The sequence below is a fragment of the Maniola hyperantus genome, chromosome 18, assembly GCF_902806685.2.
Source record: "Maniola hyperantus chromosome 18, iAphHyp1.2, whole genome shotgun sequence".
Taxonomy (NCBI): domain Eukaryota; kingdom Metazoa; phylum Arthropoda; class Insecta; order Lepidoptera; family Nymphalidae; genus Maniola; species Maniola hyperantus.
This window is the reverse complement of record NC_048553.1, coordinates 10,599,810-10,626,131: the sequence shown is the minus strand read 5'-3', so window position 1 is coordinate 10,626,131 and position 26,322 is coordinate 10,599,810. Positions and strand designations below refer to the sequence as shown.

Below are 26,322 nucleotides of genomic sequence, written 5' to 3'. Positions count from 1 at the left end.
CAAACAGACGGTTACTGATTTTCAAAAAATATAAGATTTTTAGTTTCTTGTAACACTTGATCGTATATAAAGACAAAAAAATGCATAGGTATAAAATAAAAATGCAGTACCTAGTTATTTGCTACTTAATTTATTTATCTTAGATTTAACTCGCGATTTCGCTAACGCACAATTGAAAACCTACAAACATCAAAAGTGTCGGGATCACACGGCTAGTCGTTTATGTCCCGCAAATTGCTATTAAACCATGTCTGAATAACATCAAAATTACGTCATTTTGACGTCAGCCGAAATAAAAATATACCATCAGCTCGAAACTTCAGTCTAGTGCTGACTAAAATGGCGGGCACGCGCATTAGCAATTTGCAGGACTTGTAACATGCACTTTTGCCGATACTCGCATCAACGTTCTGCCGTGGCCTGCTCAATCGCTAGACCTCAACTCCATTGAGCATGGGATATACTCCAAAGAAGAGCTCTCAGATCTGCCGAGTATGGATGCTGAGCATACACCACAACATCTTTTGACTTGTAAAAAAAATGTGGGCGGCCATTCCTCTAAGTGATTTTGATGACTAAGCATGCCAAATTGCTGTGATTGTGTGATTCGTGTCAATGGTGGAAACACAGACTTTTTATCTTTACAATAATTATAAAGATTTAAAAAATCCTCATTTTTGCCATTATTAGTTAGTTATTAACTTAAACAGAGTAATTAAAGTTAGAAGCCAGTCTAGAAAACTAGACCTGGTAAATATTGATTGGATAATTTTTTATAGTTAAAAATATACTTGATCCCTAGACACTTTTGATGTGTATAGTTCACACTTATTCCACTTGATTCTATTTATTTATGACACTTAACCTATGTCACATCCACATATTATTACTTCTTCTAATATCCACGTGAGCCTTCCCTGTTTTGTTTCACTTGTGCTCTTCATCTGGTTCATTTGCGTCCATATTTACTTCACCTGTGTTCTTGTTACACTGCACTTGACACTGCGATATGAGGTCACATGTGGCTCACATGAGATCTTATTTTGTGTTTAGTTCACTGGTGTTCTTCCTAGAATTCATTTACGCCTGCATGATTTGTCTGTGATATGAGCTCACATGTGGCTCATATGAGATCTTGTGTGTTTGTGTTCTTACTATAGTTCACTTACGCCTGCATAAGCTGTTTTTGTGATATGGGGTCATATGTGACTCACATGAGACCTTTCTTTGTTTAGTTCACTTGTGTTCTTCCTATGGTTCACAGTTCACACGCGTCCACATTTAATTGACAGTAATAATTGTCCTTAAGTTATAGGTCATATGTGTCTCACATGAGATCTTCCTGTGGCATGAGAAGACGTGTCTTATTCCTCGGCCCGCGGTTACGCTTGGGCCAGGGAACTTTCATATGCACATGCTGTACATGGATCGATCTCTCGGGAGCTGTGTTGAAGCTTTTATCGCAAATCTCGCAACTGAACTTGATGCCTTTGTGTATCTGTGAAACAAAAAACATTATATAAATTCCAAAGACTGCAGACCTAATGACATGTTGGACAACATGAATTTGGTACTAGTAACAATAACTAAGGTATCCCGTTTCATATAGAGCATACAAAACAACACCGAAAAAAAACAGTATAGAGCCGAAACTCTTGCTGCACCCTTCACACTTGCACTGTTTGTGCTCTGAGTGTGCCTTACGGCCTTATGCAGTCACAGTTTCCGTTATCTTCAGTCACAGTTACCGATATGCAGTCACAGTTATAGATATGCAATCACAGTTACCGATATCCGCAGTCATAGTTACCGATATGCAGTCACAGTTACCGATATGCAGTCACAGTTACCGATATGCAATCACAGTTACCGATATCCGCAGTCATAGTTACCGATATGCAGTCACAGTTACCGATATGCAGTCACAGTTACCGATATGCAATCACAGTTACCGATATCCGCAGTCACAGTTATCGATATGCAATCACAGTTACCGATATCCACAGTCACAGTTACCGATATCCGCCGTCACAGTTACCGATATGCAATCACAGTTACCGATATCCGCAGTCACAGTTACCGATATGCAATCACAGTTACCGATATCCGCAGTCACAGTTACCGATATGCAATCACAGTTACCGATATGCAATCACAGTTACCGATATCCGCAGTCACAGATACCGACATGCAGTCACAGTTACCGATATCCGCAGTCACAGTTACCGATATCCGCAGTCACAATTACCGACATGCAGTCACAGTTACCGATATGAAATCACAGTTACCGATATCCGCAGTCATAGTTACCGATATGCAGACACAGTTACCGATATGCAATCACAGTTACCGATATCCGCAGCCACAGTTATCGATATGCAATCACAGTTACCGATATCCACAGTCACAGTTACCGATATCCGCCGTCACAGTTACCGATATCCGCAGTCACAGTTACCGATATGCAATCACAGTTACCGATATCCGCAGTCACAGTTACCGATATGCAATCACAGTTACCGATATCCGCAGTCACAGATACCGACATGCAGTCACAGTTACCGATATCCGCAGTCACAGTTACCGATATGCAATCACAGTTACCGACATGCAGTCACAGTTACCGATATCCGCAGTCACAGTTACCGACATGCAGTCACAGTTACCGGTATAAACTTACCGTCATGTGTCGGTATTTGTTGGACTGGTACGCAAAGGTCTTGCCGCAGAAGTCGCACGCATACGAAGGCCTGGTCTCGCTGTGTATGGTCACGTGACTCTTGAGGTTCAGTATAGAGCCGAAACTCTTGCTGCACACTTCACACTTGAACTGTTTGTGCTCCGAATGGACTGGCATGTGGTAGCGGAGTTGGGCCTCGTTCTGTGGACGTGTGACGTTAATTTAATTTTGTCTGACTTATATGAATAATAGTACTTCAACTTACACTGTATTGCTACATTTTTCCGTCACACTGTCTTTCTGTTTTTCCTTTACGGCTCGATCACTGAACCTATCTTGATAAAATTTGGCTCAGAGACAGCTTGCATTCTAGGGATAGATATATGATACTTTTTATCCCAAAAAATTTAAGATTTTCCCATACAATTTTAAAAAGTGTGCGTTTACGGGCGGTTGTAGTAAAACTATCTGGGATTCCATTATTCAAAAATTGAAAAAAATATTAAGCATGATGTTTTATCATGTTGTAAGTAAAAATATGAAAATAAAGAATCTACGGCACTAATTGCTTGATTTTAGCACATCGATAAAATGGCATCATCAAAACGGCTGTTCTATTTGGCGGCGGCAATGACGTAAGGAGGCTACCTCCGACTGTATGAGCATCAGCTAGTAATAATAAAGTGTCTCACGTTGAACACCTTTCCGCACAGCTCGCACAGCAGCTTGGGGCGGTGGTACTTGGTGCGGTTCTTGTCGGGGTGCGCCTTCTTGAAGTGCTGGGTGTACATCCAATAGTCCTTCAGAGGAATGCCACACTGAAATAATAAATTAGGCATTGAATTAAATGTATGGAACAGCTATTCCGAACATGTTCGAGGTTTTGAAGGTGCTGATTACAAAATGATATACACATTCAAATTAAAGATGGCTGGTGTATTTTTCTGAAGCGATTCATAAGATTGACATTTTTTAAAGATTTCCGGGGTATTGATGCCAAAAAATGGCACCCATTTTGATGGTATTAAACTCAAGATGGCCATCGTATTTTCTCGCAAGATGGCAGAGAGTTTCTTTTTTTAAAGAATTATAACAGGTGTCATTAACAAGGGTTTTCGGGATGGCGAAAATGATATCCATTTTCAAACTCAAAATGGCAGACATCTTTTTCTCTGAAGATATTGATATCAAGTTTTCATTTCTGAGTTGTTTCTGGGTGCTGATTACGAAAATGACATCCATTTTTAAATCCAAGGTGGCCGAGTATTTTTTCATAAAATCGATATAGGTGTCATTTCCGATGTTCTTATGGGTATAGTGTTGATATATTTTAACAAACCGGTATTGAGCGTTGACATGACAGCCTAGTGACTATGACGTCAGTCTCTTATTCGGGGGGAATTCAGTTCGATGCCGAACCTCTAACTTCTCGGATTATGTGTTTAAGGAAAACATCGCGAGGAAACCTGCACGCCTGAGAGTTCTCCATAATGTTTCAAAGATGTGTGAAGTCTACCAATCCACACTTAGCAGGAGTGGTACTTATTGCCAAACCTTTCTCGTTCGGAGAGGAGACCTTTTCGGTAGTGAGCCGGCGCGGCGATGGTATGATCATGATGATGATGATAACATACCTGCTCGCACTCGACGGGCTCATCCGCAACGTCAGGTTCTTCCTTCTTGGACTTCCCGCTCCAGGGCCGCTTGCGCCAACAGATCGTGTTGATTAACGGGTCGTTGCGGACGCGCTTACTGCCAATACAGAACGGCTATTGTGAGCACAGGATAAAAATGTAAGGCCAAGCTGCGGCTACATTTAAATAATTACAGTACATGGCCGAAAGGAATGTACATCGATTAGTATTATAGTAGATTTGTAGAGCGCTGTCACTGTCGTTGAGACCGACAAAACGTCACATAGGCATGAGTGATTAAGACAACGCTCTACAAAGCCGAAATGTCATTCTAAAGGCCGATGTACATTACTTTCGGCCGCGTATTGTACAATGCAAGTGCACAAAATAGAAATTTAAAGTCAAGGCGCAAATCTTAATACTAAGCTTTTGTTATAGTTTGCATTGTGTTGTTTGTAATGTGCATCTGTTTCAATATAACTGTAACTAAAACATTGAAATATTATAAAACAGTATCACCAATATGGTTACATGAGGTATTTTATAGGTGACTAGCTTATGCTTCCGACTTCATCCACGTGGACTACACAAATTTCAAACCCCTGTGTGTCCTTTTAGGGGTTGAACTATCTGCATGTCAAATTTCAGCTCGATCCATCCAGTAGTTTGAGCTGTGCGTTGATAGATCAGTCAGTCACCTTTTCCGTTTTATATATTTCGATTACCTATAATAGAGAGAGAGCCATGGAAAGGAGCATGCTAGGCCTAAAAATAAAGGACAAAATTAGTAATAAATCAATAAGAAAAAAGACTAAAGTTATTGACGCGGCAAAACTAGCATGTCTCCTTAAATGGCGGTGGGCAGGACATATTGCGAGAGCAACTGATGGGCGATGGACTGAGAAAATACTGTACTGGTATCCACGCGACGCGCGCCGGCCAAGAGGCCGACCGCGACGTCGCTGGTGCGATGACATCACTGAGACGGCAGGCAATACCTGGACCAGACTAACGAGGGACAGAAACGAATGGAAAAGGATGGAGGTGGCCTATGCCCGAAAATGGGCGTTCCAATTGCAATGACATTACAAGACGTTATTTATAATTTAAAAAATACACTAAAACAGAACATAAATAGAAATGGGTACTAAGACATTGAAATTATGAATATACTTAATAATAAATTTTGACATAAGTACTATAAATAAATCAACACTATTAAAAACTAAATATTGACTACTTGAATTGACATAAAAATAAAATATTAAATAATAAGAATAATATTATAGACTGATTAATATTGTAATACCTGCTTTATCTTTAACTATTGTGTTTACTATAGTCATATTTTTGTCATGAATTGTACAAATAAAAATGCTTGTACCAAATGAACTATAAAAATTAATGTAACTTTTGAATTATCGATTGGAAATAAAGGCTTTATTTATTTATTTATTTATTTATAATAAACCATTTTCATTTAATAAATTAACGTACTCGTGTGACAATAAAATAATTATTACGGTACTCTGTAGATGGTCAACTGAGGTAAAATGCATTTTAATTAAAAGCAAAATGTATGTAACAGGTTACCCGCCAATGTTGTGTTTGGGCGACACCTTCATATGTTGGGTATACGCGGTCTCGGACGCGAAGCGAATGTTGCACGGCTTGCACAGCGGGCCCTCGGGATTCTGAACGACATAATAACTTCTTGAATGATATGAACGATAAATGTTGCCTCTATTTTACCAACAACGTAGATAGAATAATAGGTAGATGTAAGTACTGTGTAACCGCGTATGAGATAGCGATAGCACGACGTAACGATGAATAACACGACAATTATTACCATTGTTTAGTAGTCAATATTTGTATTAACCGATCAACAATATTTGTATGAAACGTTTTTTATGTGAAAACAAGTAAATAACTCATGAGAAATACAATTACGCCACGAATTCTCAAAGTTTGTTTTGCAACTTCTTGTATGTATTCTTGGAAAAAACCAGTTACACGATAAGGGACAAAAAATAGGTGACTTAGCACAAATACACCAAATGCTTTTTCTAGCGAAACGAATAAAACTTTTTACAGTAAACGGCAGAAACTCAACAAGCGTTATGTCATGTTATATAATAAAGTATGTTACCACTTTAAGCCGATTGTTTAGAAACAGTATTTATACAATGAAAAGTTTCAAGTCCAAGTACACAAATAAATAGCCTACAACAGTTAAAGCTCTACAGTTAAATTACATATGTACAGACAAATCGGTGTCTAGCATCGAAGCAATTACAGTACCCGGCAGAAAATAATGTACATCTACCTTTAGAAGGAGATAGCGGATCTGTAGAGCATTGTCTCTGTCGTTGAGACCGACAAAACGTCATATAGGTAAGGTATGAGTGAGTGACAGGGACAACGCTGTAGAACGCCGAAATGTCATTCTAAAGGCCGACGTACATTATTTTCTGCCACGTACTGTACAGCTGTATTGAAGTTTTGGCTGTTTTGACCACCTTAACAATTTAGAAAAAAGTATAAACATAAGCGCAACAAAAGATGAAAAAGTTTTCAGGTTAGAAATATGTGACTCGAAACAAAAACATCCTGCATGTTGAAATGTACCTCTACGTCGAAGCGATGCTTCTTGATCATATGAAGTTTGATCCCTCGCTCCCCGATGAAGGAGAACCCGCACACGGTGCACGCGTAGTCGGAGGGGTGCTTTATGCGCAGGTGGGACAGATATGACGACCGAATGCTGTAAGCATATAACAAAGGTGCCATAAAACTCCATAATATAAGGAAAGCTTTTAAAAAAATTATTTCTACAAAATTTAATTTAAAAAAAAATAAGTATAGACCGCGACAGGTCGGAATGGAAATCGGGATATGAGTCGGGCGGACGCCCCGAGCTTATATCCCGGGGAAGGGCATAGGCTACTTTTCATCCCAGAAAATTGATGAGTTCCCACGGGATTTTTAAAAACCTAAATCCACGCGTACGAAGTCGCGGGCATCAGCTAGTATTTTTTTAAATTCTAATACAAGTTAGCTCTTGACTGCGATCTCACTTGGTGGTAAGTTATGATGCAGTCCAAGATTGAACCGAGCTAACTTGGAAAGGGATATGGCTGTTCCATTAAACCCATAGCCCTGATCTGTTTCTACGCGGCATCGTACCGGAACGCTAAATCACTTAGCGGCACGGCCTTGCCGGTAGGGTGGTAACTAGCCTCGGCTGGAGCCGACCAGACCAGAAATGTAGAAATTATAAAATTCCAAACCCTGTTGGGAATTAAACCTGGGACCTCCCACTAATTATTTTATTTTATTTTTATTTTAATAAGACCACAGCGCTTACCACTAAGCCAGGGATAATCCATACTAATATTATAAATGCGAAAGTGTGTCTGTCTGTCTGTCTGCTAGCTTTTCACGGCCCAACCGTTCAACCGATATTGATGAAATTTGGTAGAGTTAGCTTATATCCCGGAGAAGGACATAGGCTACTTTTTATCCCGGAAAATCGAAGAGTTCCCACGGGATTTCAAAAAACCTAAATCCACGCATACGAAGTCGCGGGCATCATCTAGTAAATAATAAAGCCAGGGATAAAAGGGGATAATAATATTGTGATGCAACTATTGCAGTCCCAAGTGTCATACATACCCAAACTCCAAATCGCATTCTGGACATTTGAACTTGCTACCGTTGTGCCAACGTTCGTGAGATTTCGCTGTTCCCCTAAAACAATAAAACAATAATGTAAAATTACGTCAAGCAAGGGATCGACGTGATATTTTGCATAGGTAGGTAGGTAGGTTTGGGTAATTTATAGGCTACTTTTTATTTCGGAAAAATCAAAGAGTTCCCACGGGATTCTTAAAAACCTAAATCCACGCGTAGCGGGCATCAGCTAGTCCTAATCCATACTAATATTATAAATGCGAAAGTGTGTCTATCTGTCTGCTAGCTTTTCACGGCTCAACGGTTCAACCGAGTTTGATGAAATTTGGTACAGTTAGCTTACATCCCGGGGAAGGACACACGCTACTTTTTATCCCGGAAAATTGAAAAGATCCCCCGGGATTTTAAAAAACCTAAATCCACGCGGACGAAGTCTCGGGTATCATCTAGTATTTTTATAAATATGAAAGTGTGGATGTTTGGGTGTTTGTTACTCAATCACGCAAAAACGGCCGAACGGATTTGGATGAAATTTGGAATGGAGATAGATTATACCCTAGATTAACACATAGGCTACTTTTTATCCCGGAAAATCAAAAAGTTCCACGCGGACGAAGTCTAGTATATCAGCTAGTATAATATAAAGGGTCCTAATAATAGGTGTTTACTTACACATGCATAGTAACAAACAGACAGAGCGTACAGCTGTACCTAATACTGTGGTTTACGACTATATGTCGACATAGATTGTTGCGACTTTTGCTGTGAAGGCCGCATATATCACATTCAAACGGCCCGTATTTCTGCAAAAAAATAATAACAGGAGGTAATAAATATGATATTCTTGAAGTAAATTATTCCAGGTTTTATTTAAAACAAATTGTTATTTTTCGTTCAGATTTTTATGTATTAGTGCCAGAGAACCACCTTAGACTGCATCATCACTTACCGCCAGGTGAGATTTGTAAATTGTAATCGAAAATCGAATAAAATAAAATAAAATAAAAAATGTATTGGAAAGAATACTTAGATTGGTCGCAAACATACCAATCTAAGTATTCTTTCCAATACATTTTTTTTACATATGACTAGTAAGTACAAAATTACGAATATACTCAAAAAAAGCAGCCAAATCGGTCGAGCTGTTATCAAGTGATTGTCTTTCATACATGTGGTAATCGTTTTTTTTAAATTTAAATATAGATTTTGTACATAAGATAGATATCATAATAGAATATCACTCATAAAAATCGCAGTGTTTTGTCTTTTCCGCACGAGTGCGTAATAAGATACTTTACCGAGCAAAAGAATACTTACATTGGTGTGTTTAACCATATGACCATTATATGCGTCCACATCCAAGAATCCTTTATAACATTTAGTACATTTGTAGCGAGCGTTCAAATAATTAGCAGAGTCCTTCCTTTGTTGTACATCAGCCAATTGTTCCTCATAAGTTAATACAGTTTTCTTAAACAACTTTTTTTCGTCGGTAGCTGGTTTCGGTTTACTATCGATTTTTGACTTGACAGACTTTTTTCTTTCCTTTTTAAGTTTGATTATACCATTTTTTAATTTAACTTTTGCTGCTGTGCGTTCTTTACTAGATTTAACTTTAGTTTTATTTTTTATCCTTTTTATTGAACCTGTAAGGTGTATGTTTAAAATGTTTTGACATCCATGACTAACCATATTATAAATGCGAAAGTGTGTTCGTTTGTTGGTTTGTTAATTTGTCCTTCAATCACGTCGCTACAGAGTGTATAGTTAAAGACTTGGTGAGTATCCCGAAAAATCAAAGAATTCCTACTGGATTTTTAAAAACCTAATTCCACCCGAACGGCATCAGCTAGTTACAAAATATGCGAAAGTGTGTCTGTCTGTTACCTTGTCATGGCCCATCCGTTCAACTGATAATGAAATTTGGTACAGAGATAGCTTGCATCTCGAGGAAGGAGATTGATTACTTTTATCTCGGAAAATCAGTTCGGACGGGATTTTAAAAAACGTAAATCCACGCGGACGAAGTCGCGGGCATCATCCATACTAATATTATAAATGCGAAAGTGTGTCTGTCTGTCTGTCTGCTAGCTTTTCACGGCTTAACCGTTCAACCGATTTTGACGAAATTTGGTACAGAGGTAGCTTGCAACCCGGGGAAGGACATAGGCTACTTTTTATCCCGGAAAATTTAGGAGTTCCCACAGGATTTTTAAAAATCTAAATCCACGCGTACGAAGTCGCGGGCATCAGCTAGTCTAGTATAAAATAATTGAGTGTAATTTTACTATAGTCGACGCATTTTAAACTGAGTCGTCGAGTTATCTGTCTGTTTCGCTTGCACTTACAGGTCGTAGGTAAGTGCGAGCGAAACAGACAGATAACTCGGCGACTCAGTTTGAAACGCGTCGACTATAACAAGGATGTGAATTAAAACTTAACGAAAATGATAATACAAACCTTTAAGCCTCTTTACAGATTTTTTATTACTAATTCTATTGACAGAGCCTTTCTTAATCTTTTTTTTACCTAAACCCTTCTCGTCAACCTTTGGTCCATCAGGTTTGCTGGTCACATCGCTGTTAGAGAAGTCAACATCATCAAATTCAGCATCAAAGTCATTGTTTATGACTCCCACATAATTGAAGTCATTGTTGAATTTAACGTCGCTGGCATTTGAGGATTCATCATCATTCTTGATTTCACAAGTCAAAGTCTCCACTTTAGGCTCTGAAACAACTAAACAAATAAATAAATAAACCGGACAAGTGCAAAACTGGTTCGCGCACCGAGGGTTCCGTTATACAGTGGTATATTTTCGACGTTTTGCACGATAATTCAAAAACTATGATGCATAAAAATTAATAAAAATCTGTTTAAGAATGCACAGATAAAGCCCTTTCATATGATACCCCACTTGCCTAGTTATCTTAGTTCGAAAATTGAAAATACTAATTATTAGTTTATGACAACAATTTTTTTTTACGGAATTATGGAACCCTAAAAAGCAATGTCTTTTTTTCGTAAAAAAAAACACGAAAAAATAAATAAAAAATCCTATAATTTTGTAAAGGTTTTCGATATAATGCAAATAAAACATCTGACTGACGCTAGAGGTTTACGTTACGTAGGACGTTTTTAGGACACTCCGTAGGTTTTTTACGCTATACATTGCGGGTTGGAAAAATATTAAGTCACTAAAACTACAAAATGGGGCAAATAGTTATTGGTATTGGATTGTGTTTAGGTAGTATAACAATAAAGCTAAGTTTTTGCTAGCGTTCTGGTTACATCCTGTATTTGGTACCTACCTAAATCTCTATTATTGGCACTACTATTTTTCGAAGAGTTGAAGTGATGATCAGTTCTTCCATCCTCTTCATCCTTGATCACTGATACGTCGTAGAACTTTTCTTCTTTGTCATCCGTCAGGTTGAGATCATAATGATCTGGCTGGAATACTTTCTTGGCTATAGTAGACGTTAGTAGATTGCTCTCTCGATTTATCGACTTTATGTTCTGTGTTGTCAGCTGAAAATGTTTGGAAATAGTCCACTTTTATAGAAATAACCTGACAAATATATGTTTAGAATATGAGCTCTCTAACTTCTGATAAGCAGAGGTAGGTAAAAATATTGTAAATGTGCTAAGAATATGAATATGGAAATAATATTCCTTTTTTATTTGACAAGTTGAAGTTAGCCCTTGACTGCAATCTCACCTGTTGGTTCTCACCTTTGGTCGTCCTCTCCTCTTTTTTCTTAAATTTAACTAACTTGTAATGGAATAAAAAAAATACTATAGATTACTCACTAAATCATATCGTTTCACTAATTCCAGCAACAGAGTATGTGCTCGTAAACTCTTTTCCTTGAATGTATAGCAGTTTAGCAATCTTCGAGCACACTCTGCACAAAGCTTGAGCGCACAGTTCAACTCATTACACCCCTGAAATACATGAAATACATGGAGAAGGTTAAGGAACCAGCTAGTTAAAAAATACAAGTTTAAGGCTGGCTGCATACATCTATAGCAAAATTCTGAGTCTGCAGTTTCTAGTACTAAATAAATAAATGAGCAGTTAAGAGCGCCAGGAGCGTCATAATTATAATGATAATGGCCCCGATTCTCTAGTCTCTCGCTAAACTAAATTTAGAGTATCTGGTCTGTTTTCTTTTTACAAATGCTAAAAAAGGAACGGAACATGACTTTCACATTTAAAGACTCAAAATTTTAGTGCACAATAGAAATTTAAGCAGTAGGTTCGCGACTGCGCGCTAAAATCACGGGTTTTACCATCTAAAAATTAAATTTAGAACTGTCAAACTGTGTCTCTCCTTTTCATATTACATTAGTAAGAAGAGCATGCGAATACTCTAAAATTAGGTTGTGCTCAGAATCAGTGCCAATATGCGGCCAGCCTAACACTCTAATAAGACTTAATTAAAAAACAAGATCAAAAAATGATTTAATGATTTATAATAAATATTAATCCATATATTTAAAAGGAAAAGCTGACTGACTGACCTAACAAAACACAGCTCAAACCACTAGATGGGTCGGGCTGTTTGGTATGCACTTAGGCATCCGCTAAGAAATAATTTTTGAAAATTCAACCCCTAAGGGGTGAAATAGGGATTTGAAATTTGTGTAGCTCACGCGGACGAAGTCGCGAGCATAAGCTAGTCTGTACATACATACGAACTTACCAAGATCCCAGTCACATTAACATAAGCTTGCTCCAAATTAAACTTGCCTAGAGGATACAGTTTACTGGCTGTGTCCAGGCATATCCTGCACACCTGCAAAAATATACATTAAAGTAGTTCAAGACTAAAAATTAAAATTATCTCACCTAAGTTGTCAGAAAGATTCAGAAACATTCATGCAAATGTCAACAATAACTGTACAAAGTTGAAGTTTGAACTTAATTGGTTGAATGCTGCCCAAACACAAAAGATGAATTTTCAAAATAGTTGTTGACATGAAGTCACAAAATTAAATTGCAGTATTTGACTTCCGTATATTATTAATGTACAAGCAATTCAGCTCAGCCAATTACTAAGTTACATAAACCTAGCAAAGATAAAAATACCTGAACTGTGGAAGGAACAGCATTACTTCTCAATTGAATAAACCCATTTTTATTAACAAAAAAGTCATCTCTTTGAAAATGTTGGGAGCAGACCAGTGGAGCAGTTGGTAACTGGCTTTCTTCTATACCAAGAGCTAGCAACCAGGAGGACCTTAGATATTCTGATGTAGGAAAACTGTAATATGAAAATAGGAAAACTGTAATATGAAAATATAATATGAAATCTACGGGCAGGTCCTTGAAAAAGGACCCCGGATGGGTTCGAAACTAGTTGGGCTAACGTCGACTAAATATGTAAGTAAAGCCGCTGACAGATATTATATATAATGGAAATCACTCCCGATAGTTTAAACGCTAAAATATGAAAATGAAATGAAATGAAAATTCATTTACAAAAACTATGTTGGTTTACAATTTTGTGTCGGGAACCCTGAAGTAAGTTTAATAAACCTGTGTCTCAGGTCCTGGCCGAGACACAGGCTTTATTAAACTTACTATGAAGAGACATCATTGAAAATTCACTGTAATTATATTACACTGGATGAGGCCAGCGACTTTGTTGGTGTGGATTTAGGTTTTTAAAAATCTAGTTGAAACTGTTTGATTTCCGGGATAAAAAGAAGCATATGTCCTTCCCCGGGATGCAAGCTATATCTGTACCAAATTTCTTCAAAATCGGCTGAACGGATGAGCTGTGAAAGGCTAGCAGAGAGACAGACACACTTTTGTATTTATAATATTAGTATGGATTTCAGTTTACAGTACAGAGTACAAATTCAATTTTCCATTAATTCTTAAATTTTATCTACAGATTTATATGTGTAACATGATTTAGCCTTATATTTTTTAAGTAATTATAATAGAAGTCAAAAATTGAATATTTATGATTATGTAGTGCGGACAAAACAAGTAGTTCAATAAAACAAGCCATAGCCAGGCTTGCACATTTAATATTAGTATTAGATAGAAAGAAACAATGACTAGAAAGAAGCTGCTTTCAGGCATGTTGTAACGTATATAAATAAAAAAGGTTTAATTATCTTGCAGAATACTGTTGTATTCTATACAAGGAAAAAAGTTACAGAAGATGTTAAATGATACTGGCGCTTGCTGATAAGATGTGGGCACTCCTATAGATTTCCATAAAATTAGTTAATTAGTTTGACGAGTCTAGTTATTTATAAGAAACTTTGACTTAACTACAAAAATAAACAATTCATGTGTAAAATGTTTCCATGTTTTTTTACTAGACTGAGCTGAGCTATGCAAGATGAACTTTGTGGATAACCACGAGATTTAAAACGAAATGCTACATAAAAAGGAAAAGAAATCGTTGCTATAGCGGTTTCAGTACTTGTGAGTTGATTGATGATAGGTGTCTATTGATTTTTAATCTAAAAATGATACTTACTGGTGAAAAGTAACATTCTGCGGTCCTGAGGATAATGTCGAGGAAAGATTGTCAAATGAATTCTTGCAGAAAGATAAGCAGCACCTCATTTTAAAGCTTTATTTGTTATTTATAATGAGTGGAGCCTGGAGGATGCACCTATCGCACTTCAAAAAAATCCGCATTTCCCAAAAGTGAAAATAATGTATGTATCGTAATCATTTCGAATGGTTTTAAAATAGTTTATTTGTTGATTTAGAATATAGATATCCAGTTAGAATTAAATATTTTTTTGTAAAAATATCACGAATTCAGAAAATACAACAAAGAACACAGAGTATGTAATCGAGAATCGAGATATACATATTAATCTATGATCGAGATGTTAATGTCCAAAATGTCAAATCCCTCGAAAGGCCGCTACGCTCGGCTAACGGCCATGGCCGGCATTCTTGAATTCACTGACCTAGGAATTGAATTAGCCAAGGGTTGGCCCAGTTGGCTTTTGTTGTGTTGGCCTGTTAGCCAGTGTTAGCCCATGACTTGTAGAGTGTGAGGCCGGCTTATAATTATTTATCATTAGATCAGGTCTAAGGTCGCCTCTATAGTCTATTAATTTGTCTATGATCTATGACAAATTCTGATGTCATCCATCCGTCTTCGACCATTATATTTATTAGAATTTAAGCGAAAATCTTAAATACCGAAGCAAATTGAAAATAGTGAAACAATGCGTGCATAAGACTTGAAATCTATTGTTGGTTTTATAAAACTATTTTGTGATACGTGTGAACTGTTGTGATTTTATGACTCGAAGACCCAAGTTATATTGTTCGTAATTCCATGCGTGGGATGTTTACAATTTTGTAATTTCAATACGTTTGTGAGCATCAGGCGAACTTTGTGATGCGTTACATTAATTACAAGGTAATCAAAGTAGCATGTGGGATAACTGATACCGTTTCCTTGATGTAGTCTTTAATGTCATTGTCCTTGGAAATGTAAGTAAATTTTATTCGTTTTATGGTTTTAGGAAAAGATGTCGACTGAAAAGGTTCGCCAAGTGTAGATTTGAAACAGTACAGTTAAATAGCTCGTGGAGATCTTGAAAAGTACCATGTCAGGTACAGAGCAAAATATAGTGAACTCAATGCAACAGCTCTCTGTACAACCAAGCAACAGTGGTCATACGGAGAAACCCACGCAAGTAGTCACGCCAGCCGTCAACAGGAGTCAGCCTGTTGCCAACAAAGTTACACCTGTGAAGGCCAACTGTGTTTCACCTGCAATCGCTACCATTGATAGACTTTTAAGCCTCGGTACTAGCGTTCCTCCGCCACCACCAGTGATAACGCGATCTTCAGATATGGATCCTCACACGTTAGAGCAGCTGCGAGCTGTCAAGGAAATGCTGACAGCCCAAGAAGAAGAAGCTCAAAACTTGAGAGACTTAAACAGAGACTTGCGTGAGCGCTTAGAAGACTGCGAAACAAAAATTAAGAAGTTAACTGAACAGAACGATGAATATGCTGAAAAAGAGAAAGTACTCTCCCAGCGTGTTGCAGAAAAGGTAAGGAATAACAAACAGATGAGTGTTGTTATGGAAGAGTACGAGCGCACAATATCCTCTCTAATAGGTGAAAGAGAAACTGAGGCTAAGAGGTGGGCAGAGGAGCGCACAACATTGTTAAGAGAGCGTGATGAAGCAGCGGCACACTTGGCTTCCATGGAGCATGCATTTAATGATGTGCACACTAAATACGAAAGGTGTAAAGTGATAATTCAAGGGTACAAAGGCAATGAGGAGATGTTAAAACGGACAGTTGAAGAAAATAACGATGCAATACAAAAATTGGAAGCTCGATACGAGACATTAAGACAACATGCGATGCAGCAACTGAACAAAGCTAATGCTGAACTGGATTCAGTGAAAAAGTCTCATCAGGCTGAAATATTGAAGTTGAATGCGATGCTTAAAAAGAGCGAAGTACATGCTTCATCTTTACAGGAATCGCTGTCACAGAAGATAAAAGATAATGAGGAGCTCACAGCCATCTGTGATGAGTTGATAAACAAAGTGGGTTAATCTATAATTATATTGATGGTAAAATGTATTGACTATACTCATAATCATTTTCATTTAACTAACACATTAGTATTACAAAATCAACATTTAGAGTACATTAATAAATAAATAATATAATCACTCACAGACTCTAATGTTAACGATTAAAAATAACAAGCAAATTAAGGCAAGCAAAGCTGTTACCATTTCATAAGAACAAACATAAGTAGTGTATATTAACTCATAATTCGTGCAATCAATGCTCTCAGTATACGTTTTCAACATGTACATGACCTGAAGTTATATTTTTTCATATTTGTATGGGCTTGTTAGCCATGCATAATGATGATTTTGTCACTCAATCATGTTTGTTCACTTGAAAACTTACACATACGGTGGTTACACACTCATCCGATCCAAGTCCATGAAATTAATGTTTTGTATGGTAGCTTATGACATAATATGTCGTAGATATTTTTATATCCGTATTTTCACAGATTTGCATCGGATGAGTGTGTGATCGCTGGAAGGGCCCAGTAAGCAATGTTTATTTTTATTTTTGTACACATCTAATAAACTATAATTTTATTATTATTTAGAATTTAAGTTATTTGAACTCATGACATTATAATTTATATTTATGTGAATTGTGTCATAATTAATATTGCAATAAAATCACTCTGCGCTTTGCAAAAAACAATGGGTTCCTTTACATTGCAAGAACTTAGCTATAAATTCAGCCAATACTATTGCATTTGAAACAAAAATCTTTTGCAAGAAATTCTTGTACTTATCAAACTTTTACCAATAGCAACATTTTTTTCAGTTGGCTTATATTTCACTGTTTTTATTATTAAATGTCTCTTCTAACCCATCCATTAATTTACAAAAAATTGTTGGTCCCTTGGAGTAAAAATAACTAATTTTCCATCCCCTTACAACGATAACGCCCTCATCCGATCCGAATCCGTGAAAATACTGATATAAAAAATATCTAAGACATAATGTCATAAGCTACCATACAAAACAAAAAGGGACGTATTTTCACGGACTCCGATCGGATGAGTACGTAACCAACGTTAGAGATAGAAATTATGCTTATAATGTAAATGTCTGTACATTATAATTGTGTAGACAATAATGATTTCTTGTTTTAAAAAGTTTTTGTAATGTATGTTGCCTTGACACTTAAGCTTTCGATATTTTCATTTATTTATAGAAAAAAGAAGTGACTGACATTTTTTTTCATTATAATAATACTATTGTAATAAATTCTTCATTTTATATCCAAAGATTTATTTAAGAGTGTGCTTACAAAAACTGAGGTGCAAAGTAATCAGGGCTATGGGACATTTTTCAGGATTGTGAAACAACTTAAAAAATGCTTACCTGATACTTATTTTTTGTATGTGACTACAGAATTAGTTGAATCGGGGTTACTATTTTCATTGATTGATTCCTATGTAATTCATTATATTTTGTTCAATTGGTTGTTGGTGTCCATCATGATAAATCCAGCATGGTGGACATATTAGAAATAAATATGGAAAGAGGATTTACCGATTGGGCCGGCTGCATTTTATTAGAAACTAGCTTTTGTTTACGACATCGTCCGCGTGGTCTACACACATTTCAAACCCCTATTTCACCCCCTTAGGGGTTGAATTTTCAAAAATCCTTTCTTAGCGGATACCTGCGTCATAATAGCTATCTGCATGATAAAATTCAGCCTGATCCGTCCAGTAGTTTGAGCTGTGCGTTGATAGATCAGTCAGTCACCTTTTCCTTTGATATATTTAGATGATGAACCCACTCAGCAACCATTATAATAAAAAAATACTGGCAGTATAATATGTAGGATGTAGCACAAAATGAATGAGCCGAGTGCCTACTGAAGCGTGCATCAATTTTTTTCCTTACAGACGATTTCTAATATATGTAGCCACTCATGAAAGGAAGCCACAAAATGAAAGGTTTTTTAGATACCAAAAATATACAATTTATTTGGGATGAAAATCAATTATTATTCCTCTGTAGGTGGTATTTTTAATAGAATAGTAGTCTGTTGTGTTTAGTTTTTAAACTTTATTTTTATACAATCCTGAATTTTGTTGTAAAATTTAGAAAACATGTTACAACCCTAGCTGCCATAAGTCATTGAATTAAAATTTTGTATTATTGTATAAAATATTAATTATTATATTATAGTGTAAGAGTAGTTGTTATTTTTGTGCTTACTATTTTATTATTAACCTTATTAATATGAACATTATATTATATTTTTATGTTATAATTATTCTAAGTTGTATTTGATGGTTATACCTACATAACACCTCCAGAGTAAAAGTGTCCTAACTAAAAAAAAATGCTTACGGAAATTCGCGTTGTAAACAAAATTTTATTAAGCTTTTAGCTTTTTTATTAGGCTTTTATTAAGATAAATATGTACATAATACTTTTTGGATTATATTATTTCGTTAAAATTTCATAACTTTGATTTATGTACTTGGGTTACTTTTATCCTAGAGGTGCTACTAATAGTTTAAAATCCAGGTTCCAAAACATAGCTTTTTATTTTTGAACTGACTTCAAAAAAGGATGTTCTCAATTAGATGCATTTTTATTGATCTAGTCTTAAAAGCTTATTTTCCGAAATTTTCAATATGCTTTGCTTATATTATGAGATTACGAACCCTTAAAAATAGTAAGTAAATAAAATGTGTATTAGCATAATATTTAGTGAAATTAGTATTTAAAAAACGCTTGATTCAATTCACTACACACCATAGCCAGAACACATTTGCCATGGGCCTAGAGTAGACAAGTACCTATATTCTAAAATTCTGTTCCTATTTCCTAGAATCTCCATCTTGGTAAAATGTAGGTAGATATGCCTAATATTTTTTTTTTAATTTGTAAGGCTATGCGTGTACGAACCGATTCTCGGAGCTAAAAATATTTTCATAATTTTCATAAGACTGAAAACTGGTCTGAAACGATCGAGATTATTGAAAAGACTGGCTAAAGACCAATCAATATCGACAGATCCTAAATCATTCTTAATATCGAACCAATATTAATACCAACCTACCTTATGTAGGTATATTGACTCGACTATTTCGCCCCCCCCCCGAGGCCCGAAGGAGTAGGTTTCGACCCTAGTAACCATAGAATAGATTAAGTTTTTAAATCTGTTCTGTGTAAACGCGATTTTGCGCATTATGACGACGTATAGGTACGAGTATGTGAAAAGTCGTTGTTAAAGGCTCTACCAGCCCCTGCAAACACATCGCATTTAAACTACGATTCTTCGTTCTGCTCTTTAAAGTTCCCAGAGTTTAAGTAAACTCTAAGTTGAGTTGAAACGAGAGAGCCGAGCCATAACTCAGTAAACTCATAGTCATCTTAGTCACTTAGCTTAATAAAGTCTGAGCAAAGTCAAAGTGCGCCCTATAGATTTCAGCCTTCTTCATCTTTTTTGGGGCTGTGCAGGACCTTGGATTCTCTATATCACTTCGACCGTCTCCGAACCATTGTGACCGCCTTCAATTTTACTGTTCCATGCCAATACTTTTGGCCGCCAGGTACAACAGCACTTTTCTGCCTTTCAGATTTCAGCCTTAGACTGTATCATCACTTGAGTCTGCCAATCTTACTGCATCACCAGTTGAGGTCGCATCGGAAGGGTTACTTGTATCGGAACAAAAAAGTTACGTACATTGCCCGAATTACTACTACTAATATACTTAATTGTATTTCATGTGGAGATCGACCGTAAATCGGTCACGTGCCCGCCTAGGCTAATAAATAACTTTATTAGATTGTTTTGGTTGTGTAGTGTGTGTGCCTTTGTGAGAAAATAAATTCACCATCCATCCAGTCCAATGTAACAATACATTACGAAATGTTCTTGAAAGTTGTTAAGTGTATTAAATATGTGATAGTCTGAGAACTGGTGAACGATATATTCGAACCGTTTTATATGCGTCGAAATTCAAATCATCGGAAAAAATGCATTTACAATATTTTGTGATAGCCATACATCTAATGGTAACCAAATAAAGGGTTGTCACATACAGACATTGAAAAAAATATAGTGTGGTCCTTGATTGACTGCATTTCCCTTACTATGAGAGCGGTTTTATAACCGGAGGAGCTCTTCCAGTTTGTAAATATTTGTTTATTATTTAAGCATTACTTTCAAAACAGCCACAGCCTTACCAATACCAAATTAAGTAAGTAAGCCTTGAACGCGTGTTTTAAAAACCGTCAGATTTCTCATACAAACACTGTCAAATTGTCAATTTAGAACTCTTTATTTTTTATTGGTGAGACAGTAAGTTTCTACATTTAAAAAAAATTCTTGTATAAAGGCATGAAACAAATCGTTCACCGGCTCTCACACTTTGTCTAATGTAACTATTGTCCTGTCCAAATTGTGTGGTTAGTAGTAGTTTATAACTATAATAAAATTTCTTCTCGACGCAAAAGTATTACAGCTTGTAATATTATGGCACCTTTATTATTTTGGATATTTTAAAGGCAATAGAGAGACAGCTACTATATACCTAATGAATGAAAAATGATGTACCTATAGTCGGTCAGAAATGACTTCTCACGCGCGATTTTAACTGTATGGGTCAACTGTCATGTCAAAAGTACCTTTAAAATAAGGAGTAAAATCGTACTTTTGACACAAAAAATTAAATGGCGTGTGAGGGGTCATTTTTTAAATGGAAAATGATTTTTTCATGATCAGAATTTTACTGAACATTTGAGTTTTATTTCAAGGATTTAGCTGGTCTCTCTGACTAGCCTGTATAAAAGTAGATCACTTAGGTATCCCCAAAAGTGGTTGTTTGATATGGTATTTTTGTATTAATAAAACTGATTTAAATAATAACTAACCATTGGCTAACAAACTGTAACGAACAATATCAACATTCCAAAGTATATTTTGTTAAAAATGTTTTTTTGGAAAATACTTTTTGTACTCTAATTTCTTGGAAATATCATCCTCATTGATTCAAACGAGATTTTATATATAAAACAACCAATTACTCATATAAATGTGACCCTCCAAAATGTAACAGAAATTTTTCTTTATTTAGCCGGATTTACATTGAGATAGTAACTGATTCGAAACACGAGACAAACCATTGCTAACTCGATACTGATGTCGTGTAAATTGATTTAATGTTAGATGTGGCGCCTGTTGGTATACCTAAACAGTGAGCTTCGCTTCTATAGTTACGAACAATCAAATTGAATGCACATAAAATATGAGTCTATTAGATAGCTCGCAAGTAGAGTTAAGAAATATCAAACTTTAATAATATAATAGTCAATGCGATAGTCACTACTCTTCAGATTGGCTGATACTCTTCCACTATTGGCTAAAATGCAGTTTTAGCAAGAGTACCATTAATTCAGTCAGTAACAACAGTAGTGATGATTGCAATACACTTAAATAATCAGTAATAAATCAGTATTTACAGGACTTGTGTCTGTGTGAGCAAGTCAGTGCAAAAGACGGTTACTGGCTCAATGTAAGTCTGTCTTTAGTCTAAGTATAATTTTGTACTTTATCATTTTTCTATAAAAATAATAATATATTATTATGATACGCATTATGTGCAGTTAACTCATATGAATAGAATGAGGAAATAAAATTATCCCTATTTTACACAAATGTGGCGTTTAATTTTACAACATACAATTCTCTCATTCAAGTTTTTTTAACAATACTAGTCATCTGGATGTTTTCATGGTCTACAATAATAATATAAGGCACTCCGCCCACGGCCGACAATCGGTGGCCGATTTCTTTGGAGGCAAAAAACATATTGCATTATTAAAACACACACGCCCTACAAAAAGTCGGTACGTTTCAATATTGCAATCTGTAGTTTCATTTTTTGCCGACAAAAAATCGGTCACCGACTGTCGAATGTCGGCGGATCGCCTGAGATTGGATAGATTCTGCTCCCCGTGCAGAATTTTACGATGCGACGTCGCATCGCATCTCATCGATCTCATGTGAATCCCTCATCTCAATACGCGATTCCCGCGATGCATCGTGCGTCGTCGTAGAATTTTACATTGCGACGTTGCATCTCAAATCTCTTACGATTCTCATTCTCTCATTACGATTCCCATGTAAATTCCCGCGATGCATTGTGCGTCGTCTTAGAATTTTACTATGCGACGTCGTATCGCAAGTATTGTGAAAGTGCCCAAAGGCAAAAAACAATCGTTCAAAGGATACTAAGGTGCTTACGTCCGATTTTTTTCCTATAAGTACCTAATTACAACAGTGATATAATGGAAGACTATACACAATACACATTCAATGATACACTAAGTATACAATAAATAAACAACAATCACTGGACTCATAAGTTTTTCTTGAGCACTTTGTAAGTGTCCTTACTAATTAGATAACTGATGGCCGATACAATGGTAGTGGCCGCACTCAGCCCGCACAGGGCTGTAAGAGCTGGATGGTCGACGTAACCCAAAACAGGCGATGCCAATGTTGTTCCTACCTGAAAATTATTAGGAAGGTACAGTTAAAATGTTAGTTCGCTTGAAAAACTGGTCCAGTGCATGTCAGAAATTAGCGCATGCATAAGGATCCAGGACATACTAACATCCAAAAACTTTGACTGTAGTTATTCCATAAACGGTAGTTTTTCCTAAAATAATCCCCGATTCCCACTGATAATTGTGCAGATTATCACGCGCACACATTGCAGGTTTCCTCGCGATATTTTCCTTTATCGTTAAAGCAAGTGATTTTTTATTTTTTTAAACGCACATAACTCTGAAAAGTTGAGGTGCATGCCCAGGACGGAATCCCCAATCTCCCGAATATGAGGCGGACGTCCTAACTAGGCTTTACGATATAACTAACTGTATTTACCAGTAATAACTGTACAGCAGTGTTCATCTTGCTGATGAACGTGGGCGCGAGCTGCGCCGTCGCGTGCGTCACGTCGAAATATCTGCTCAGGGTCTTCTGCAAACACAATATTACTCACTGTCACTACATATATGACATATACGTAGTCAAGAGTCAGAAATGAGTACTTAATCATGGAAATGAGGTTCTCCCAAAAATTCTTTGAGATAAGACATGTTTTATTTTTGGGTTTTGTTATGATAAATTATTATATACCAGCTTATGAAAAAAAAGGTTATCATATAGTTTTATAAATGTTACAAACACCATTACAAAACTTACATAATCTATTATTTTTATATTTAAATGAAACCTATTTTGGAGCAGAAAAGAAATTTAATTTTTTTATTATATTTGGAGCCTTAATTTCAACGCTGTTAATAAATTGCGGCAAAATCCTTGATGATGACTAATATAAACCTATGCCAATAGGCAATGAACCAACACCGGACACAAGCGACAAATATACACAATGTTGTGTACAATGTGCAATGTACATCTTCACTTAGTAAAGTAACTCTGTGTCTGTTTGTTACCTTTCAATGGCTCAACAAACTTTTACAAAATTTGCCCTAGCTTGCATCCTTGGGATGGACATAATTATTATTAAGATACTTTTTATCCCAGAAATCAAAGAGCTCTATTGGGATTTCAGCAATTTAGCACATAAAAAATACTTACTGGAGGTGGCAAACTAATATATCTAATGACAAAGCCAGCTGCAACCAGCGCAACATCTCTTGCTACTATCAATAATGTTAGAGATAGTGGTATCAAGCCCTGCCATGTAAGAGATATGAACAGAGTCGCTATGAGGATTTTGTCTGCCATTGGGTCTAGGAATGACCCCATCTTAGATGATTGACCCTCCCAGTTGCGGGCTATCCATCCATCTAGCTGAAATAAAGATTGATTGGTACTGATTCTGTTGCAACTAAATTTCAGAGTATTCACATCTTTTTCTTAACAATGAATAAGAAAAAGACAGACAAATTTAATTTAGAACTGTCAAACCTCGTGATTTTAGATGCCAGTTGTGAGCCTATTGTTTAAATTTGTAGGGCAGCCCTAAAATTTAGTATTTATTTTAAAATTAACTTTCCATCCTTTTTAGCAATACTAAAAAGTAAATGATGTAGATACTCTAAAAGAAGTTAAGAGAAAAACACCAGAAGCGACACCATGGATATTCGAAAATTAAATTATCCAAGGTGTCAGATAATAGCCTCAACATGCCCACAAGTTAGGGCATTATAATATACAATTGAATAAAATTAGTAAATGTTAAAAAAACATGGATTTAACTCACTCCAGCATTGCATGGGACTGCAATTACTTACACACAGCATAATATTATTGCAATTGAATATTTGAAATGAGCAACCGTTGAGCTTCTCGGTAGGAAAGGCATTCCAAACCAGTACTAGATCTATTTGTTTTACATTAAAAATCTTTCTTTTACTATTTCTAACTAGTTGCAGGAAGCCATTGGATACAGGTGGCACAAGACTGTGGAGTATGGTCCCTACATGAGACCTATTACCAAACAATCATTGGTACAATTAACTTACCACATCAGTAATACCTGCAAACACCATCAGGCCTAGGGCCAGGTTGTAGTTGTCTTGCAATATAATATACCCCAAATATGGGGACATAGCTATTCTTGTCATACAGAGTATATTTGGAATTGTAAATACATTTTCTTTCTGAAATAAAACAAAATTCATTTAATACAACTTACTATAAGGTCAGAACAATTATCCATTCTTAATATTATAAATGCAAATGTGTGTCTGTCTGTCTACAAGTTTCAGGGCCCATCCATTTAACTGATTTGGACGAAATTTGGTACAGGGATATAGCTTGCATCTCAGGGACAGGCTACTTTGTGTCCGGTTAAAAAGGAAAAGATAAATGTAATGTAACAAATTTTCACACCTCAACAACTTCTTCTATTTTCTCTCTAACTTTAGCTTTAGTTTCCAAAATATCCTTCACTAAATACTCTTTTTTCTTTTTAAATTTCTGTCCTGTAATCTCTTTCTGCTGCTTCAAGTCTCGAACGATCTCAACACCTTTTTGTCGAAGTCTCTGTTCAGTATCTTTGATTTGACTTTTCCTCTGTTCCAATACATCTTTTAAGGCTTCTCTCTGCTTATCGATATCGAGCAAATGTTTCTTGTTGTCTGAAGAGTAAACGCAAACTATCGATGTAAGTTTTATGGGATATTTTGCAATTTGCCGTCTCACAAAAATATTTTGGATTTTCAGTGTGCTGTATTGGTGGCTATACAAAGTTTGAATTTGCTTCACGAAACTGACCGTTCTAAACCTCATGTTTGTTAGGTTACTTTAGTATAATTTTGATCCTTGTTCTAATTTGGGTATTTTAAAACTTTTAGGAATAGTATATAAACTACATAATTTACTAACGTAAATAAGACGTAAATAACAAGTGTAATAAATATTACCTCAAAATAGTTGACACTTTGAGTTTTGACACACCTTTGACATATTTTATAAAGTATAATTTTATATACTACGTATATAAAACTACGTATATAACCAAAATTGTTAGTGGTAACACTGTAGGCCGATTTCGTAAAAACTGATTCACTTAACTACTATATATGAATCGTTGTGATTGGCGGAATTTATGCGATTCTTGTTGCAACAATGCATTGTAGCCAATAGTGAGCAAGCGTCAACCAACTCTGGACTAGTGACGTAGATAGAATAATAGGTTTAATACAATAGGTTTATTGTATTAAAAAAAAAAAAAAAAAAAAAAAAAG

The 26,322-nt window shown here is 36.1% G+C and overlaps 3 protein-coding genes across 4 annotated transcripts; 1 reads left to right on the top strand and 2 right to left on the bottom strand.

Moving 5' to 3' along the window:
* Nucleotides 1–111: 111 nt before the first annotated feature.
* LOC117990864 (zinc finger protein 184-like) lies at nt 112–14,851 on the bottom strand. 2 transcript variants are annotated; one of them, XM_069504522.1, is made up of 15 exons: nt 14,517–14,851; nt 13,106–13,280; nt 12,720–12,812; nt 11,824–11,958; nt 11,322–11,541; nt 10,471–10,749; nt 9,328–9,656; nt 8,683–8,813; nt 7,993–8,067; nt 6,946–7,081; nt 5,908–6,008; nt 4,315–4,432; nt 3,373–3,498; nt 2,681–2,881; nt 112–1,498 (listed from the first exon to the last, which is right to left on the bottom strand). In XM_069504522.1, the coding sequence occupies exons 1-15, from the start codon at nt 14,603–14,605 to the stop codon at nt 1,328–1,330; spliced, it is 2,379 nt and encodes a 792-aa protein (XP_069360623.1). In that variant the 5' UTR covers nt 14,606–14,851; the 3' UTR covers nt 112–1,327. The 2 variants fall into 2 exon arrangements, with proteins under 2 accessions (XP_069360623.1, XP_034834250.1); XM_034978359.2 differs by having other exon boundaries at nt 10,471–10,740.
* A 278-nt stretch (nt 14,852–15,129) lies between these two features.
* On the top strand, nt 15,130–22,252 carry LOC117990735 (transforming acidic coiled-coil-containing protein 3-like). The gene is made up of 2 exons (XM_034978220.2): nt 15,130–15,422; nt 15,529–22,252. The coding sequence occupies exon 2, from the start codon at nt 15,613–15,615 to the stop codon at nt 16,579–16,581; it is 969 nt and encodes a 322-aa protein (XP_034834111.1). The 5' UTR covers nt 15,130–15,422; nt 15,529–15,612; the 3' UTR covers nt 16,582–22,252.
* On the bottom strand, nt 22,246–26,037 carry CLS (cardiolipin synthase). The gene is made up of 5 exons (XM_034978217.2): nt 25,466–26,037; nt 25,096–25,233; nt 24,206–24,421; nt 23,486–23,581; nt 22,246–23,108 (listed from the first exon to the last, which is right to left on the bottom strand). The coding sequence occupies exons 1-5, from the start codon at nt 25,862–25,864 to the stop codon at nt 22,956–22,958; spliced, it is 1,002 nt and encodes a 333-aa protein (XP_034834108.1). The 5' UTR covers nt 25,865–26,037; the 3' UTR covers nt 22,246–22,955.
* Between the last annotated feature and the right edge of the window lie 285 nt (nt 26,038–26,322).